Source organism: Caloenas nicobarica, chromosome 21 (assembly GCF_036013445.1).
Source record: "Caloenas nicobarica isolate bCalNic1 chromosome 21, bCalNic1.hap1, whole genome shotgun sequence".
NCBI lineage: Eukaryota > Metazoa > Chordata > Aves > Columbiformes > Columbidae > Caloenas > Caloenas nicobarica.
The window spans coordinates 1,611,454-1,629,525 of record NC_088265.1 but is presented as its reverse complement, the minus strand read 5'-3'; the positions used below and the strand labels follow the sequence as shown (position 1 = coordinate 1,629,525).

At 60.3% G+C, this 18,072-nt stretch overlaps 3 protein-coding genes across 4 annotated transcripts; 1 reads left to right on the top strand and 2 right to left on the bottom strand.

Annotated features, from left to right (window-relative positions):
• Positions 1 to 77: 77 nt before the first annotated feature.
• Positions 78 to 2,840, top strand: SHISA4 (shisa family member 4). Its single transcript, XM_065649258.1, has 5 exons — positions 78 to 588; positions 1,540 to 1,711; positions 1,993 to 2,126; positions 2,436 to 2,618; positions 2,711 to 2,840. Exons 1-5 carry the CDS (start codon positions 516 to 518, stop codon positions 2,755 to 2,757), a joined length of 609 nt encoding a protein of 202 aa, XP_065505330.1. The 5' UTR covers positions 78 to 515; the 3' UTR covers positions 2,758 to 2,840.
• A 936-nt stretch (positions 2,841 to 3,776) lies between these two features.
• Positions 3,777 to 5,655, bottom strand: LOC135996935 (myb-related transcription factor, partner of profilin-like). The gene is made up of 2 exons (XM_065649252.1): positions 5,193 to 5,655; positions 3,777 to 4,449 (listed from the first exon to the last, which is right to left on the bottom strand). Exons 1-2 carry the CDS (start codon positions 5,653 to 5,655, stop codon positions 3,908 to 3,910), a joined length of 1,005 nt encoding a protein of 334 aa, XP_065505324.1. The 3' UTR covers positions 3,777 to 3,907.
• A 632-nt stretch (positions 5,656 to 6,287) lies between these two features.
• Positions 6,288 to 18,054, bottom strand: LMOD1 (leiomodin 1). 2 transcript variants are annotated; one of them, XM_065649217.1, is made up of 4 exons: positions 17,978 to 18,054; positions 14,619 to 16,901; positions 7,965 to 9,674; positions 6,288 to 7,313 (listed from the first exon to the last, which is right to left on the bottom strand). In XM_065649217.1, the coding sequence occupies exons 2-4, from the start codon at positions 15,222 to 15,224 to the stop codon at positions 7,287 to 7,289; spliced, it is 2,343 nt and encodes a 780-aa protein (XP_065505289.1). In that variant the 5' UTR covers positions 15,225 to 16,901; positions 17,978 to 18,054; the 3' UTR covers positions 6,288 to 7,286. The 2 variants fall into 2 exon arrangements, with proteins under 2 accessions (XP_065505289.1, XP_065505288.1); XM_065649216.1 differs by lacking the exon at positions 17,978 to 18,054 and adding an exon at positions 17,778 to 17,916.
• Positions 18,055 to 18,072: the final 18 nt, after the last annotated feature.

Genomic DNA, 18,072 nt, shown 5'->3' with positions numbered 1-18,072 from the left:
GGGGGGCAGGGGGTGGGGAAATAAGGGGTACCGGGGAGGGGAAGGGCAGCAGCGGGGCGCGGGGGAGGGCACTGCCGGGGGGGCCGGGCTGAGATCCGGCCGTCGGAGCCGCCCCCGAGCAGCCCTGCCCGGCCGTGCCCGTGCCCGCGGGGCCGGCGGGGGCGGGCGGGGGCCGGTGGCTGCGGCGGGAGGTGCCGCCGCGGGGGGGCACCGGGCAGCGACCGAGCGCCGCCGGGCTGCGGCGTCACTGCGGACCTGCGCCGGGCTGCACCGGCACCGGGGAGACGCCGGAACCGGCACCGGGAGCGGCACCGACCTTCCACCGGCATCGCAGCGCCGGGAGCGGCACCGCGCTCCCACCGGCAGCAGCTCCGCGGCACCGGCCCCGGGCACCGGCCGCAGCCCCGCCGCCCCCAGCCCGCCCCGCCGCCGCTGCCGCACTGCAGCCACTGCCCCCAGCCCGGCCCCCCCGGCCCCGGGCAGCGCTGAGCGGGGGCACCGGGCCCGGCCCCGGGATGGGGCCCGGCGGCAGCGGCAGCGGGTGGCCCCTGGCCGGGACCGTGCTGGTGGCCGTGGCCACCTCGCTGGGTAAGAGACACGCGGGGTCCCGGGGCGCTTGCGGGGGGAGGGCGGTGCCACCCTGCGATGGCACCCGGTGCTACCGGCTGTGACCGTGACCCTTCGCACGGGGGCTGCTTGCAGCAACGTGTCCCACTGAGCACTGCCCCCCAACATACCGCCCCCATCTGCCACTTTTGAGGTGCCCCCAAGAGCCGCTTGCCCGCGGGAGCGGCATGCAGGGAGCCGGGATACCCAGTCCTGGGGGATTTGGGTTCTTCCCACGCATGTGGCTGTGCCTCAGTTTCCCCACTTGGCTCTGAGTTGCTCTGGTCCCTCTGGGCAGTGAGCGATGCCCATATGAGACCCCTGAAGCCTCTTGGAGCGGGTGGGGAGCGAGCTGGAAGACCTGGGGGAAGGAGCCCAACCCCGGTGCCTTCGGTGCCTTCCCAGCCACTGTCCTGGCGCCTCCGGCCTCCCCCGAGGCCTCGTCGCGGGGCTATTTCTGGGAGCACAGCTGGCTCTGGCCAGAAATAGACCCGGGAGGTGCTGCTGGAGCAGCCAGGCAGGGAGGAGGCCTGTGGGGGCCTGGGGGCTGGGTACGATGGAGCGGGATCAGCAAGGATGTGGGGCAGGATGCAGTGGTGTTGGGGAGGGAGACACGGGGCAGGATGGGGTAAGATCCAGGGGGACATGGAGTAGGATGGAGTGGGGTACAAGGGACAGGACCGAGCAGGGTACGGGGGAATGTGAGGCAGGATGGACCAGGGGACAGGGGAGGACATGGGGCAGGATATGGGGGGACATGGGGACAGGATGCAGAGGGGCATGAGGGGACACAGGGCAGGGTGCAGTGGGGTACGAGACAGCATTTGTGGAACGGAGGATGTGGCCGGTGCTGGCACCACTGGGGATGGCACTGGCCGGGCTGGCGCTGCCCCAGGTGGCCCCAGGTGCCCTGGTGATGGTGGCTGTCCCCAGCGGCGGGGGGCGAGGACTGCCTGTGGTACGTGGACAGGAACGGGTCCTGGCACCCCGGCTTCGACTGCGAGTTCTTCACCTTCTGCTGCGGCACGTGCCACCAGCGGTACTGCTGCCGCGACCCCCTGCGCCTCATCACCGAGCGCCAGCAGCGCCACTGCCTCGCCTTCAGGTGCCGGGACCTGGGTGCTGAGCCGCAGACATGGGTGCTGGGTGCTGAGCTGCAGACATGGGTGCTGGGTGCTTACTTCTGGGTACTGGGCCCTGGGGATTGGATACTGGGCCCTGGGGATTGGATACTGGGTGCTGGTGCTGGGCGCTGGACACTGGCACTGGGCAGTGGTACTGGGCGCTGGGTAGTGGAACAGGGTGCTGGGCACTGGTACTGGGCAGCCCCCTCTCAGGCCCTGCTCTCCCACGTCCCCGCGGTGACATCCCTGGGGGGTCCCACAGCCCCAAGACCATCGCGGGCATCGCCTCGGCCGTGGTGCTCTTCATCGCCATCGTCACCACCATCGTCTGCTGCTTCATGTGCTCCTGCTGCTACCTGTACCAGCGCCGGCAGCACCTGCGCACCCCCCTGCAAGGTGGGGGGGCTCCGGAGGGGTCTGCAGGGATGGGGGGGATACAGGAGCTGGGGTGCAGGAGGGGTCCTGTAGGAATGGGGTGGGGGGAACTGGGGTGCAATGTGGGGTTCTGGAGGGATGTAGAGGGGCATTGGGGCGGGGAGGGTGGCAGCTGGGTGCAGGATTTGGGTGCTGGGAAGGGCACTGGGGTGGGTGCTGCTGAGATCACCCCAGTGCCCACTGCTGCCCCCGCCAGGGGCCATGGACACCCCCAGGCACTGCCAGGCTGTGTCCCCAGATGCCGCAGCCCCCTCCCCATCTCTCCCACAGGCCCAGAGATTCCGCTGTCCAGCTACGCCCCCGCGGCCCCCCCAGCCCCCTTCCCCATGGACCCCAAAGCCGGCCCTGCGCCCCCCCAGCCTGGCTTCACCCCCATGGCCATGTACCCACCGTCTGCCCCCGCCGCCCAGTACCCACTGTACCCCTCCGGCCCCCCTGTCTACAACCCCACAGGTGAGCACTGGCAGGGGACGGACACCCCCCTGCTCCCTAGGGGGGCACGGTGGCCTCGCCGGGGGCTGACACCCCATCTCGCACCCCCGCAGCACCTCCGCCCTATGTCCCGGCACAGCCCAGCTACCCCGGAGCCTGAGACCCTGCGGGGACTCCGGCATCCCCCTCCTGCTGCCAGTCAACACGGCTGGGCTGGGGATCTTGGGGACCTTGGGGACCCCGGTCCCCCCGCTGTGGGGCCGGGAGGGGGCTCCGCTTGTGGCCGGATCGGGCCCTTCCTGGCCGTCCCGGGTGACCCCGCGCCGGCAGCACAGAGCGGCTCTTTTCCCACACACTGGGCCCTTTGTGGTGCCTCCGCCCCGCGCACCCACGGGGGGGACACCCGGGGGTCCCCCGAGGGCCGTGCACGGCTGCACCCCTGCACACCCGCGTCCGGATTCAGCTGCCCCAGGGTCAACATTAAACCACGTCTTGTGCCCCACACTCGGTGTCATCTCGGTGGCTGCGCGCCGGGGGGCAGAGCCCTGCGCCCCTCCCTGGAGAGCTGTAAGAGGGGGGGGACGTGACTTTTCTCCACTCTTGTTCTGCTCCCGGGGCTTTTCCATCGAAAAATTGGGTTGGGATGGATAATTCCCACCAATGAGCCAGCCCAGGAGCGCTGCTGCCCACCCAGCCCCACTGCTCAAAATTGGGGTGTGAAACCATCGCCAGTGGCGTTTTGGGGCAGAAAGCAGCAAATTCAGTCCTGGTTTGGGGGCTGTGAGTGCAAGATGGATTCCTCCATCCACCCCCACCCCAGTCCCGAATCACCAGAGCTGGGACCCATCTCCCTTTGCAGCTGCTGGTGAGGAACAGGCGCCCGGGGCTGTGATTCACTCCAGCTATTTTGGATGGCTGCTCCCAGGGTGATTCATCCCCCCATTGCACCATCACCAGGAGGGGGATCCAGGAGGGGGGGTCCAGCCACTGGCTAAGTTTGGGATCACTGAGTTCATCGCTCCCGGAAAGGGAAAAGTCACACAGACCCCACCGGGGGGCAAACTGCTGCCACATCTCCCAGGGGACCACCGGTCCCAGCATCCCATCGCCCCCAAAAACCCCGCAATGAGCCTGGGGAGGGAGAGCCAGGGGGCAGCTCTGAGTTTTATTTAAGTGGGTTGGAGGGGGGAAAAAAAAAAAAAAAAAAAAAAAAAATAAAAGAAGTAAGCCGGGCGCTGGGGGGGCACGGAAAACCCATCCCCAGGGTGGTCCCCGGCGGCCGCGGGCGCACACAGCCAGCTGCGTGGGGCTCAGGGCTTGGGGACCACCTGTCCCCGGAGGTAGAGGTCACGGATTTCGGCCAGGCTGCGGCTCAGGCCGCCCAGTGCCTGCGCGATGCCGCGCAGGATGGAGCTGGTCTCCCGGCGGCTCTCGGCGTATTCCCGGCGGAATGCTCGCATCTCCTGCACCAGCCGTTCGTTCGACTGGACGACGCGTTTTTCGGCCGGGGTGAGCTGGGTGCAGTCAGCTGCCCCATCCGACAGCCCCGTTGTCCCGGCAGGTCCCGCTTCGCCCGCGCCGCAGTTATTGAGATGCTCGGCCTCTTGTTCGAAGAGGATGCTCGGGAAATCGGAGCCCAACGGCTCCTGCTGCCTGCCCAGGTCGCCGAGGGAGAGTTCGGGGGGCGCGGGGCAGGGGGGGCTCCGGCTCCAGCCCTCGCCCAGCTCACCGGTGCTGGCGCGGGGCAGCCGGCGCTCAGCGCCGCGGCCGGGGACGCTGTCGGTGGCCGGGCCATGGAAAGGCTCAGTCTTCACCTCCACCGGCTCCTCCTTCACCGGCTCCTCCTTGACACCTGCGGGATGGACAGAGAGCGCAGGGCAGCTGGCGGGACCCCCCGACTACCCATGGACCAAGCGACCCGACCCCCTTCTACCTCTGCATCCTCAGTCCCCATCTCTCCGTCCCTGGGACTCTCATGTCCCCTCCTTGTCCCACCTGTACCTACGTGTCCCAATAGACCAGTGTCCCTCATCGTGGTTCAGCCCTGTCCCATGTCCCTTTGTCCCTCTCCTGGTCCCAGTACTCCCATGTGTCTATCCTGAACGTGGTCACCCATGTCCTGCATGGTCCCAGCACCCCTGTGTCCCTGTCCTGGTCCCCACATGTCCCTGTCCCAGCCCCAGTAACCCCCATGTCCCTGTCCCGGTGCCCATGTCCCTGTCCTGGTGCTCATGTCCCTGTCCTGGTGCCCATGTCACTGTCCTGGTGCCCGTGTCCCTGTCCTGGTGCCCATGACCCTGTCCTGGTGCTCATGTCCCTGTCCTGGTGCCCGTGTCCCTGTCCTGGTGCCCATGTCCCTGTCCCGGTGCTCATGTCCCTGTCCTGGTGCTCATGTCCCTGTCCTGGTGCCCATGTCCCTGTCCCGGTGCTCATGTCCCTGTCCTGGTGCCCATGTCCCTGTCCTGGTGCCCATGTCCCTGTCCCGGTGCCCATGTCCCTGTCCTGGTGCCCATGTCCCCCCCGTGCCCGTGCCCCGGTCCCTCACACCTTGTCCCATCCCCCCGTGTCCGCGTCCCCCCCGCCCCGCGCACCCACCGTGCGCCGCCACCCCCTCGACGCTGAGGAGCGGCGGTTCGATCCCGGCGGCGCCTCGCGGTCCCCAACCGGGCGCGGGCCCGGGGCCGAGCTCCGGCGGGCCCGGCCCGGATCCGTTCCCGTTGCCGGTGCCGGTGCCGGCTCGGCCGGCGGGTCGAACGGCGGGTCCCTGCCTCTCCTGCCGGTGCCGGGTGATCTTATCGTTAGCCCGGCGGCGCAGCCCCCGCCAGCGGTTCTTCACCTCGCCGATGTCGCGCTGGTTGCGCCCGGCGGCGTTGATCTTGTTGGTGATGCGCCACCAGATCTTCTGCTTCTCGTAGGCGTTGACGGTGCTGGCGGCGGCGCCGAAGAGCAGCTGCTCGTACTTGAGCACTTCGCTCATCAGGATGTCGATCTCCTGCAGCGTGAAGTTCGGCTTCCGCTTCAGCAGCCCCCGCCGCGCCCCGCCGCCGCCCGCCGCCATGCTCGCCGCCGCCTCATGGCGCCGCCCCGCCGCCCATGGCCCCGCCGCCGCCGCCGCCGCCGCCGCGCCTTTTGTCTTGCGCCGTCTCGCCGATACCGAGCGCTCCGCCGAACGGAGCGGAGCGGGGCCCGGCGGCACCGCGCCCCCTGCCGGCCGCCGCCGGCCGCGCCGGTACGGCTCCGGTACCGCCCCCCGCCGGGAGCCGCCGGCCCGGTTCGTCGTGGCGCCCCCTGCAGGGCCCCGCCGGGCATTGCCGCCCCCCGCCCCGCGTCCCGCCCCGGTTCGCTCCGGTAGCGCGACCCCTGCCGGTCGCCGGTGGGCAGGTCACACTGCCGGCTGTGCGGCTGCCGGGGTGGGGGGTGTCCGGTTCGGGGTGTCCCGGTGGTCCCGGTTGGGTGGTGCCGGGCGGCTCCAGGGTGCCCGGTTTGGGGGGGGTCCCGGCAGCCCCGGGGGGCACGGTTCGGGGTGTCTGGGTGGTCTCGCAGTGCCCGGTTTGGGGTCCCCCCGCTGCCCCCAGGGACCCGGTGCCTGGTCCGCCGGGGCTGAGCCGCTGCCCTCCTGCAAAATGCCCAAATAGGGGCATTTCGCCCAGTTTCGGGAGTCGCTGCTCCATCAGTGTCACCACTCGGGGGTCCCGGGTGCGGAGTGTCCCCGAGGCGGGGGAAGCATCGGGTGAAGCTTTATTGCTGCTGCAGTGGCCGCACTCGTACAAATCGCGAACGAGGCTTCACACTGGGAGGGCGCAGGGGGAGGGCGCCCCCAAACCCGCTTTGGGGACAGGCAGCGTCCCTGTGCCCCCCGGTGGAGCTGTGGGCAGGGGTCCCCCTTGCTCTTGCCCCCCCGGGGAGTCCAGCCTCCGGGCGAGCCCCGCGCTTCCCGGGGATGATCTGGTGTCCGCAATGGTGGAGCAGTCTGGTCTGGTGTCTCGCCAACAAGGTGGAGGGTCATGAAGAGGGGAAAAAGCCTCACACCTAAATTGGGCTGAAAAGCTTCAAAACCACCCCTGGATGGGCTGGGCTGTGGCACAAAGCACCCTGGGGACTCGGTGGTCCCTGAGCAGGACTGGCTGTGGGCGTGCAGGTGATGCCCCGAGCCCCCTGCTCCAGTGCTCCCCTCTCTCCCCTTCTCTGACTCCTCCAATTCCTCCCAACGTCCAGCCTGCACCCCACCGCTGTGCCTGCACCCCATCACTCCCCCAGCCACCCGGAGACCTGGTGATGATGGCCGGGCTGTCCCCTGCCCCTCCGGGTACCTCCGCTCGCCCTAGGCTGGCCCCCCCAGGTGGGGGGTGCTGAGCCCCTTCTACATGCTCTGAGGGTCTTCCCGTAAGGACCAGCTCTGCGGACCCTTCCTGTGTCCTCCGCATCTTCAGAGCGCACATGGTGCTGGCAAAAAAAAAGAGCTTGTAGGCTTCACAACCGAAAAAATAATAAATACAACGTCTTCCTCCCACACTGCATCCGGCGGCCGTGCTGGTCCTGCTCGGGCCCGGCCCTTCCGCCGTCCGTCCCAGAGAGATCGCTGCTCCTCGGCGTCGGTCACTGCAGGTCCCAAAGGGCTGTCACGGAAACAGTCACCAGCAGGGCGAGTGTCCTGGGCTCTGCCGCGCCGGGCGAGAGCCGTCCTGCTCCCTACTGCAGCAGCTTCGGTACCTGCACCTGCCAGGGGAGACACCCTGTTACTGGGGGGAGTGAAGAACAAGGGGTGATGGTTTTAAACTAAAGGAGGGAGACTCAGGCTGGACATGAGGAAGAAATTGTTGGCCCTGAGGGTGGTGAGAGCCTGGCCCAGGTTGGCCAGAGAGGTGGTGGATGAACCATCCCTGAAGACATCCCAGGCCAGGCTGGACGGGGCTCTGAGCAACCTGAGCTGGTGCAGATGTCCCTGCTCATGGCAGGGGGGGCACTGGGGGAGCTGGGAAGGGCCCTCCAACCCAAACCATCTGTGATTGTATGATCTCTTGGCCAGGCTGGTTGTCCCCAAGCTGCAGTTCATGGGTAGCCCAGCCAGGGACACAAACCACCCGGGACACGTGAGATGTTTCAAGGCATCGCGCTGGGACCAGCGCTGGAGATGCAGCCACTCTGGCCACTCTGGGCTTCCTCCCAGCCCAGGGGTGTGCGCTGACCCCACCTGCTCTGCAAGGGATGGTGCAAAAGGACAGATCTGCTCACCCCACATGCTCGGCAAGGGGATGGATCTGCGCAGAGGCTGGGACCAGGACAGCCCTCACCTCTCCACTACCCGAGTGACAACAGATGTGACCTCAGATGTGGCCGGCGGTGGCCCCGCCATGGCCCTGCACTTGCCTTCTTGAGCTGTTTGAGGTTGCTGGAGCGGATGGCCGCGAGGAGCTGGTCCCGCGAGCTCTTCTCCTGTATCGGTAGCGCCCGGTCTCCCAATTTCCTCTGCGTGGCTGGCGAGAGCGAGTTCCTCAGGTTCTCGTTGATTGGCGGTGGGGCAAGTGGAGGAGGAGGTGGGGGCGGCGCGGCGGGTCCCCCCCCTTTCTTGGGAGAGGTTTTGGGGGAAGCCTTGGGTGACGGCTGTGGGGATGGCTTGGGGGACCCCTTCTGCAGGGCTCCAGGCTTGGGCACCTCCAGCAGGTCTTTCTTCTCCCCACGCTCCTGTGCCAGTTTCTGCTCCTGGAGGCGTTTCTGCCTCTGTTTGTCTATGTTCCGGCTCAGCAGGTTGGTGACGGTCATGCGCGGCCCGGCCAGCTCGAAGTGGTAGCCCAGCTTCAGGAGCGTGGTGTTTTCCTTCAGGAGCTTGGCGATCTCCATCTCCGTCTTCCCCCCGCAGATGTGCCGCTGGTTGTGGAAACGCAGCTCCGTCAGCGTGTCGTTCTGCAGCAGCGCCCGGAAAATGGCCAGGATGCCCTTACCCGTGATGTGGTTGGAGTCCAGGTTGATGCTCGTCAACACCTTGTTGGACTTCAGCATGATGGCGATGGCGAAGGCCACGTGGTCATCGGCACGAGTGTTGGCCAAAGCGAAGAGCTTGACCACGGTGTTGAACTCCAGGGCCTCGGTGAAGCGCACCAGGGTCTCGTTGTTGATGCAGTCTGAGTTGTTCACGTTCACTTCGGTGACCTCGGCATCGTTGTTCTTCACCTTCTCGATGAGCTCGTCGAAAATGCTGGAGGCTTCATCATCCTTGGCCTGATCTGGGGAGCTGCCGGTGGTGGGCTTGGTGGGGCTGCTCTCGGCTGCTGCCTTCGCCTCCTGCTTCTCCTCCGCTGCCTTCTCTGCCTCTGGCTGGGATTTGTCTTTCTCGTCTGCCTTTGTTTTTTTCAAAGCTGAAATCTTATCCTCTTCTTTTTTATCTTTTTCTGCATTTTTCTTTGATCCCAAACTCTTCTCTTCCTCCTTTTTGTCCTTCCCTTCGCCCTTCTTCAATGCAGAGCCCTTTTCTTCTTCCTTTTTGTCCTTCCCTGCACCCTTCTTTAATGCTGAGACCTTTTCTTCCTCCTTTTTATCCTTCCCTACATCCTTCTTTAACACTGAGCCCTTTTCTTCCTCCTTTTTATCCTTCCCTGCATCCTTCTTTAACACTGAGCCCTTTCCTTCCTCCTTTTTATCCTTCCCTGCATCCTTCTTTAATGCTGGGCCCTTTTCTTCCTCCTTTTTATCCTTCCCTGCATCCTTCTTTAATGCTGGGCCCTTTTCTTCCTCCTTTTTATCCTTCCCTGCATCCTTCTTTAATGCTGGGCCCTTTTCTTCCTCCTTTTTATCCTTCTTCGTGTCCTTCTTCAACACTGAACCCTTATCTTCCTCCTTTTTGTCCTTCCCCATCAGCTTTTTCTCCATGGCCTTGAGTCTGTCATTGATAGCCTTCTCCTCTTTGGGCTTGCTCCCAGCCTCAGCTTTAGTTTTCGGGTCTGTTTTCTGAACGATTTCTTCCTTTTTAGAGTCTTTCCCCACTTTTGTATCTCGTTTCTGGGCCAGGTCTTTGGAAGGAGCTTCCTTTCCCTTTTCCTCTTCATTCTTGGCTCCCTTATTCCTCTCGCTCAACTTGCTTTCCTAACAAGACAAAAACACCCAGGCGTTACAGAGACAGATGCCTCCGACCTCCAGACTTGTCACCCCAGTCTCATTGTCCCCGACTCTGCACCTCTCACACAGGAGCAGCCCAACATGCCTCCTGTGCAAGCAGCGGAGTGTCCCCAGCCGGTGACACAGGTGACGCTGCTGACGCAGCGGTCACAGCCAGCCCTGGGCTCTTTGGAACAGGCCTCCTTTTCACAGAACTTTGCATTTTTGAGCTCCCTGCAGAAAACCAAGGAAATGGGGTCATGGTGTTTATTGCTTTGTAATGCAAGATGTTTTCCCAGCATATCTTAGAATCATAGAATCACAGAATCATTTTGGTGGGAAAAGACCCTCAAGATCATCGAGTCCACCCGTTCCCCCACCCCCGGCACTGCCCCATGTCCCTGAGAACCTCATCTCCGTCTGTCCAACCCCTCCAGGGACGGTGACTCCAGCACTGCCCTGGGCAGCCTGTTCCAATGTCCCACAGCCCTTTGGGGAAGAAATTGTTCCCCAGATCCAACTTCAACCTCCCCTGGTGCAACTTGAGGCCGCTTCCTCTCATCCTGTCACCTGTTCCTTGGGAAAAGAGACCAACACCCTCCCCAAACATCACCTATGAGACACCTCCACTCCCACTGGAGATGAGCCACTGCTCTGAGCAGATCACTGAAGACACAAGATGCCTCTGGGAGATGCAGCTGTGACACCTTTACGAGCTCCCCGAGCCCTCCCAGGGCTGGGACAGCACCACAGCTTCACCCAGTGCCTTGAACCCCAAATCGGAGCCCAGAGACCCCACTCTGCAGCCAGGGCTGGCCACCTCCTCCTCCAGACGCTGCCCTGGCCGCAGCATCTTCCCCAGCCCGGGCCCCGCGGGCTCCGAGGGCTCCGTGCCGGGGCAGAGCGCGGCTCTGCGGTCCCAGCACTGCTGGCCCTTGCGGATGGCTTTTTTGTGGGAAGAACTGGCCTGGCTGTGAGCGGGGCAGCTGCGGGGACTGTTTGTACCTGGCGTATAAACAGATGCCATCTGGGACGAGAGAGATGTTTATTTAGTTAAGAGATTTCTTGGCTCCCCGGCACAGACCAGAGCAGGTGACAGAAAGGCACGTGCCAGCGCCCTGCAGAGCCTGTGCGTGCAGCCCTGCACCGCTGCAAACCCCAAACCCATGGATGGGGCTCCCGGGCCCTCTGTAAGTGCCCAGCTCCATCCGCAGCAGAAGGGGAGGAATTGGGAGCAAAAACTTGCAGGCAAGAAATCAGATCCATGTTTCTAAAGCCAAGGTCACTCTTGCCCACCTGCCACTGCCTGCACGAGACTGCATCCCTTGGTGGAGGTTGGGGACACCTCTAGAGCCAGGTCAGAGGCCTGTTGTTCCAGAAGCTCTCAGAGCTCAGCAGAGGAGCTGCGTGGCAGGATCATAGAATCACAGAATCATTTTGGTGGGAAAAGACCCTCAAGATCATCGAGTCCACCCGTTCCCCCAGCCCTGGCACTGCCCTCTGTCCCTGAGAACCTCATCTCCGTCTGTCCAACCCCTCCAGGGATGGTGACTCCAGCACTGCCCTGGGCAGCCTGTTCCAATGCCCCACAGCCCTTTGGGGAAGAAATTGTTCCCCAGATCCAACCTCAGCCTCCTCTGGTGCAACTTGAGGCCGTTTCCTCTCATCCTAAATGCCTGGATGATGCAGAAAAGGAGCAAGAAATGGATCTTGCTCCCCGGTCTCGAAGCCCTGGCTGTCCCCACAGCCACCTTCTCCTGCAGGCCAGGCCGCCAGCCAGGCTGTCCCCACCAGCCCCGGCCAGCGCCAGCCCTGTACCCTCTCCATTGCCATCTTGAGTCCTGCCCGCTCGCTCCTCTCCATCGCGCTGACATATTTACCTTGGGTACCTAGAAACCAGTGCCACTGCACCCCCTCCTGTGCCGTTCCCTCTGCTGCAAGCACGATTATTAGGGGAATATTTTTACACAGCGTGTCAGACCTTTAAAAATAAGCCTAATGAAAACAGCCTGGTACTTGGCTGATTAATCACCAGTGTTTTGATGAACTGAAATGCCTTCCCGTTTCCTCTAAATAGACTAAAATGAGCATTGCCATTGCTTGTTAGCATTTGTAACCCTCAAACCCGCTCAGATGTTTCCTTAAAAGGCAAAGGAGACTGGGAACTTCTTGCCTGGAATCCGAGCGTTCGCAGCACCGATGCAGAGGACGGAGCAGAGGGGCCGCCGCGCTCTGCGCCGGGCGCTGGGGGTGGGACGGGGGAGCGAGGATCTCGACTCCTGCCCTGGAAGCCCCCACAGCTTGTTTTGAGGTGGAAAATTGCTGGTTGGGTGGCGGGTGTTGACGTGGCTGTTTGCTCAGCACAGTGGATGGGAGCTGGTCACCCCGCTGCGCCCACAAAAAAGGAAGGGAAAGGGAAAAAGGGGAAAGGGAAAAAGGGGAAAGGGAAAAAGGGGAAAGGGAAAAAGGGGAAAGGGAAAAAGGGGAAAGGGAAGGAGAGCTCCCAGGGGCAGGGATGTCCCTAGAGACTGTCCCACTGCACGGGGCAGTCCCTTGAGGTGGCCACAAAGGCGGGTTGTTTTGCACTTGCCGTCCCTGGGTGTTGGGTACCTGTGTTTCAGGCATGTGAGAGGGTTGCTGGGGCTGAGTGAAACCACATCAAGCTTCCCAAGCTGCCCCTTTCCTCCGTCCCTTGGCCAATTTTGTCTCAGGGACAACTCGGGGCCAAGGACATTCCTGGTGAAAACGCTGCGTCCTTGGCCGGGTCCTGAGAGCTGCTAAACCTGACCCGAGGAGCCCAGCGCAGGGATGGCTCCTGCCCACCCTGATGGGCTCCCCGCTTGGACTGTTCCCGGGCACCAAACAAGTTCTCTCTTGGCATATTTGGGTGTTTTTGGCACGAAGCAAGGCTGAAGGGACCTCGGCTTCTAGCATGGGGACACACGCAGACTCGGCATGACCCCCCGGCCATGCTCTGTGTGCTAAAGCCCAGAGCGATGTAAACAACTTCTTGCCCTGTCCCGCCTCAGCTATTATTGTTATTTTAACGAGGAGCTCAGTTATTCCCCTTCCATTTGGCTCAGACCTTTCTGGCCCCAAATATCACTGTGTCTTTGCACTTCCCAGGCCAATGTTTTTAAAAACATCCCCCTAAGATGCAGCGCAGTTCCCCAGAGACTGGACAACTTCTGGCCCTGACTTCTGTCTCGCTTTGCCTTCATTGCCGAATTAAGGCAGATAACAAATGTTTCAACTGGGTTTCCTTTAATAGAAGAGCTCCAGCCCTTCCTCGGTGACACGGAACCATTTTCCAGAAAGCCCTTAAAACCACTGGATGCTCTGCAAATGGAAACTTTCATTTCTCTAACAAAATCTGGTTTTAGAAGTCGGAATTTTTCTCTTCTACCCACCATTTTATCCACTGATTTCCTCCCTTCCTCCCGATCATGGACACTCCCCATCCCATTCCCAGTTGACTCCTCATCTGCCCACAGTTAAAAACAAACAGCATCACCAGTGATGCCAAACACAAGAGTCTCCCCTGCCTGGAAAAGCAGCTTTTTCCGTGTCAGCTCAGCGCTAGCTGCAAGCCGGGATCACCTGCAAACCGGTGCAGACCCTGCAGTGTCACTGGGATAACGTCCCACGAGCAGCGTTTCTCAGGTTTGTCCCATGGCGCCTGTGTTTCCCCGCCACGTGACAGCACAGTGGGAAAATAAACCCAGGGCCACAGCGCTTTGTGTCCCCCAGCCCACGCCAAATGCCACATATGGAGCTTGGAGAGGGGCAGAGGCGACTATTTAACCCCTTGTTCAGGTCTCCAAAACAAACCTTCACTTATTTTTCTCTAGCTGCAATTTTCACCTTTTTCTCCCTGTTTTTTCCCAGGTCAGGAGAGGACCCCTCTATAATAACTCTGTACACATCTATAAAGAGCTATTTCCAAGTGTTCACGGACTTGTTAGAGCTCGATTACTCATCCAAGGTACTGCTGGGTGACCTGGAATAGATAAGGAAGCGGAGCTAGAGCAAAAATAAAAGGAGTATCCACATAAGCCCCTGCTCTGCTTACGCTGCTCATCGTCCTCAGCCCTGTCCCGTCACAGTAGATGCAAATCCTGGGACACGAAATCTGCCCATGACTACACAGATAAATACTTCGAGTCGCCTTCTTTCACTTGCTGGCTCAGCCTGCTGTGAAAATCCAGGGAAACCAAATGCTTCCCAGCCTCCTACGCACAAAGCACATACCAAATATTCTTAGTGCAGAGGTTAATAAATGTTACAGAGAACTGGGACTGGCTCCCACTGAGGTGAAGCACAAAAAGACAAGAGGGACTGGCACGAAGCTTTCTAGCTGAAAGCAAGCTATTAAAGCATTTGCCAGGTGCAAAAAGGGAGATAAACGTACCCAAAGCAAAATAAATAATTTTAGCTGAACAATAAACACAAAACAAACAGCTTGGGGCAAAACCTGTTCCTCAGGGTGATTTCCACAAAGCAGCAAACTTTTTTTATTCCACAAGAACGAGAGAGTGTTTGCACAAGAGGAATTGAAGGGATTGAGAGTCCAGAGATCTCCAAAGGAGAAAAAAAAACAGGAGGAAAAAGCAAGGCAGCCTGAGGGATCGCTGTTGCTGCACCAGCCCTTCCAGCACCTGTGGGATGCACCAGCTCTGCTCCCAGCGCTGCCACGGGATGTTCGAGCAGAGAGAAAACCCCCGGCACCAGCAGGTTTTGGCTTTGTGAGTGACACCAGGACTTCATAAAACACACTGTTCCCTCCCGGAGCGCCTGGACCAGCTGCCGCCTCGCTCCCCTTCTCAGGTTTGTGTTTCCCATCTCAACCCCTAACGCAGGCCAGCGCAGCTCACAGGTGCATCCCCGCACCTCTCACAAAAACCAGCTCACGCGCGGGGAGATGTGCCTTACATTTATCGACTGCTCTCTCTGAAGATGTTTCTTGGTCTCCTTCTCGCAGTGGTTGAGTGTCGCGTCGCAGTTCTGTGGGCTGGGCGGAGAACTTTCTGTTTGGTTTTTCTGATCGAGCTCCTGCGGGACGTTCCCGTCCGGATCCCCCACATCCAGCTCCTTTTGCAGCTCCTCCATCTCCTCCGGAGACAGAGTGGACAACAAACTGTCTATGTCCGGATCTTCACTAACTTGTCGCCGATATTTGGCCACTTTGGACATCTTGGCTCGTTGGCGAGACACGGTTGCGGTTTTGTGTGGTACCCAAGGAAAGAGAAAAAACCAAGAAGCCGAAGCTCCAACACTGCTTCCCGCAGCGGTGACAGGTGCTGAAGTGTTAAATCTCAGCAGCTCTCGCTGGCCGCAGCCCGGGGTGTAGTCGTTATAAAGAGGGGACACCCCTTGGTCCGAGATTTGGCCAATAACAGGATGCAGCCGCGATTCGGGTGCTGGGAAGCCAATGAAGCCCAGCGGGAGGCGGGGAACGGCGATATCGGAGGAGCCTGAAACCCGAGGACGTTCCAGGGAACCATGCAGAGCTGCATGACCAAATTTAGTCCGGAGCATTTAGCCTTTTAAAGGCAATGGGCCAACCTAGTGAGAAAACAGGCAAAAATGCACAAGCTGGCAGGCTGGGGAGCTGGGGATGGGGGAGGCTAAACCCCAGTGCGTGCCCGTCGGTGCCGCAGGGCTAGTGAAGGGGCCAGTGTGGCTACAGATGGGGTGTCTCCTCTGCTACAGGAGGAGAGTTTCTGCTGTGACAGTGACAGCTCTTGGCTGAAACGGGCAATAAAACGCCCATCCCGGAGAGTTATCCTCTTCATCCCGCTGCTCTCCGGGATCTCCGCAGTCGGCAGAACGCAGAGCCCTTTGGCGAAGGGGCGGTGGGTGGTTGTGTTACTGGTGCAGACTGGTTTCTTTAGGAAGGATGTGCAAAGTCCAGCACCTCTGAGGTGGGGGGACGCAGGCAGTGAGTGCCAGCCTGGTGCCTGCACCTCGCTCTGCAAAGTCTGACCCCAGCACCAGCCCCGTGTTGCTTTGTCAGAGCTTCTGTCGACCCTCTGAGCTCTGCAGGGGTGTTTCTGCAGCTGCTTTTCATCACAACACTCCCACTTCCCCCGCCAAGCCCCACAGACATCCCTCCTTCCACACAGACCAAATTCCTGAGTCTCTCCTGCTTCAGGCAGAGCCCCAAGCCTGGGCTTTGGCTGGAAGCACCACTCGCCGTCAATGGAACCCAAAAGAACATTCCTGGCACCTGTAAACTCTCCCAGAGGCTGATTGGGTCTTTCTCTCCAAGTTTCGAGGCAGTTTTACCCCATGCACAGCATTTTGTACTCATTCGTTACGCTGCCAACTCCATCCCTTTTTCTTCATCCTTAATTGTCCTCCTCAATATTTACTGCCTGCTCCCAAGATTCACTTTGCTCGTCCAAACAGCATTGTCTCTCGGTTTTCTTCTGTAAAACAAGCTCTCATAAGATTTTTCTCATCAGTCTAATCACCTCTGCCCGTTTCTCTGGCTCAGGTCCCACCCAGAGCTCTGGGTGAGTTTCCCAGTTCCTTGTGTTACAAACTAGACATTATTTCCCATCGTTACGGGAAACGCACATTCTTGTTGCATTCTAGGATTTCGTATATCTCCAGCATCACATCGTCCAGCTCCCGCTCATAACCTTCCTATGATTCACCAGCACAGCTGAAATTTTTTCCAGATTGTGGAAGAAACTGTTGCTTTTAGTTTCCAAGAGCATAACTCCAAACATTGCTGTGCTGAATTTCATGCCGCTTCACCCCATCACTTCTGTCTCCCTGATATCACGACCTTCATCTTGGTGATTCGATGTGTCCATGTCTGTCCCCTCCACGTTCATGTGATCACAACCCAGTCAGACTCTTCTTCCCTCACCCCAAAACTGCCAAGGAACAGCACCGAAGGCAGCAGGAACCAGAGAGAATTCAGTGTATTGGTTTGGGGCCCCTGGCACCCACAGAAGCCACACAAGGGTCCTGCTTGTTCCGCCTCATTGCAGCCCTGGACCTCTCTAACCTGCTGTCTGGTTGCTTTTCAGGATACACAGTTCAAAATGTTTTCACGCTGTGTCTTCTGGAAGAGAAATTTGAGTTGTAGAGCCTGAAGATGGAAGACATGACCAAACGCCTGGTATTTCTACGCAGTGTCACTGTGCTCCGTCACCACGTGCTGGTCCAAGGTAAACAGCAAACTGGAAGCTCGGTTCCCAACTGGAGAGGGCACAAAAAAAAAAAGAAAAAGCTAGTGAGGAATCATAGCTACACATCCCCCTGTTCCAGGAAAGATCCACGCGTTCCTGGGTGTGCACCCCGGCCCCAGGGACAACCTGCAGCACTAAAACAGAGGAAGAATCCTTCCACTGATGAGTAAAACCTGGAACTGTCTTTCTGTCTCTGCCTTTCTTTCATGTCTGTTTTGTGTGTTGCAAATCAGTTTTCAACAGAACAAAATCACTATCGACACACTTCCCATTTCTCCTCCTTGGCCAAAGCAGAAGCCGCAATACCACCTTCTGGTGATCCCCATTACTGCATCACCCTCTGCTCCCATCCTGCCTTCAACAAGGACAAACCTGCGTTGGGCTCAAACCGCAACACTCACGTCCACAAGGAGTCTTTTGAATCCTTTGAAAACAGCAAATTAAAGCAGGGAGAACATTTCAGCTCCTTTCCGTTGCTTCAGCCCATGATTTATTAGAGCGATAAGTGCCTTGGCGCACAATCCACATGGGCTGTTGCAATCAAATGATTTACTGCCCTTGCAAAGCCGACACTGACCCGTCCCTGAGAACTTCATCTCCGTCTGTCCAGCCCCTCCAGGGATGGTGACTCCACCGCTGCCCTGGGCAGCCTGTTCCAATGCCCCACAGCCCTTTGGGGAAGAAATTGTTCCCCAGATCCAACCTCAACCTCCCCTGGTGCAACTTGAGGCTGCTTCCCCTCATTTACAGACAGATCAGCTCCCTGAACTCTCAGGGATTAGCAGATCCTGGGTCTGCTCAGGCTTTTACCACAGGCACCACTCATTCAAGGGTTAAATAAAAGCTGTTTTGTGTTTTGGGCCTCTCTCCGGTGATGTGGGCCTACCCGTAAGAGAGATGTTATCTGCTTTTTTCTCTGTATCAGAGTCTCTCCTCAGCCTCCGAGGGCCTGTGAGGGCAGCCCCGACATCCTGTCCCTTTCCCCTGGGACACCCGCTGGTGACCAGGCCCGAGGGCCACACAGAATCACTTTGGCTGGAAAACACCCTCACGCTCACCGAGCCCACCCGCGCCCCTGGCACTGACCCCTGCCCCCGAGAGCCTCATCTCCGGCCGCTCCACCCCCGCCGGCCCCGCTCATTGGCCGCCGCCGCCGCCACTCAGCCCCGCGCGGGGAGAAG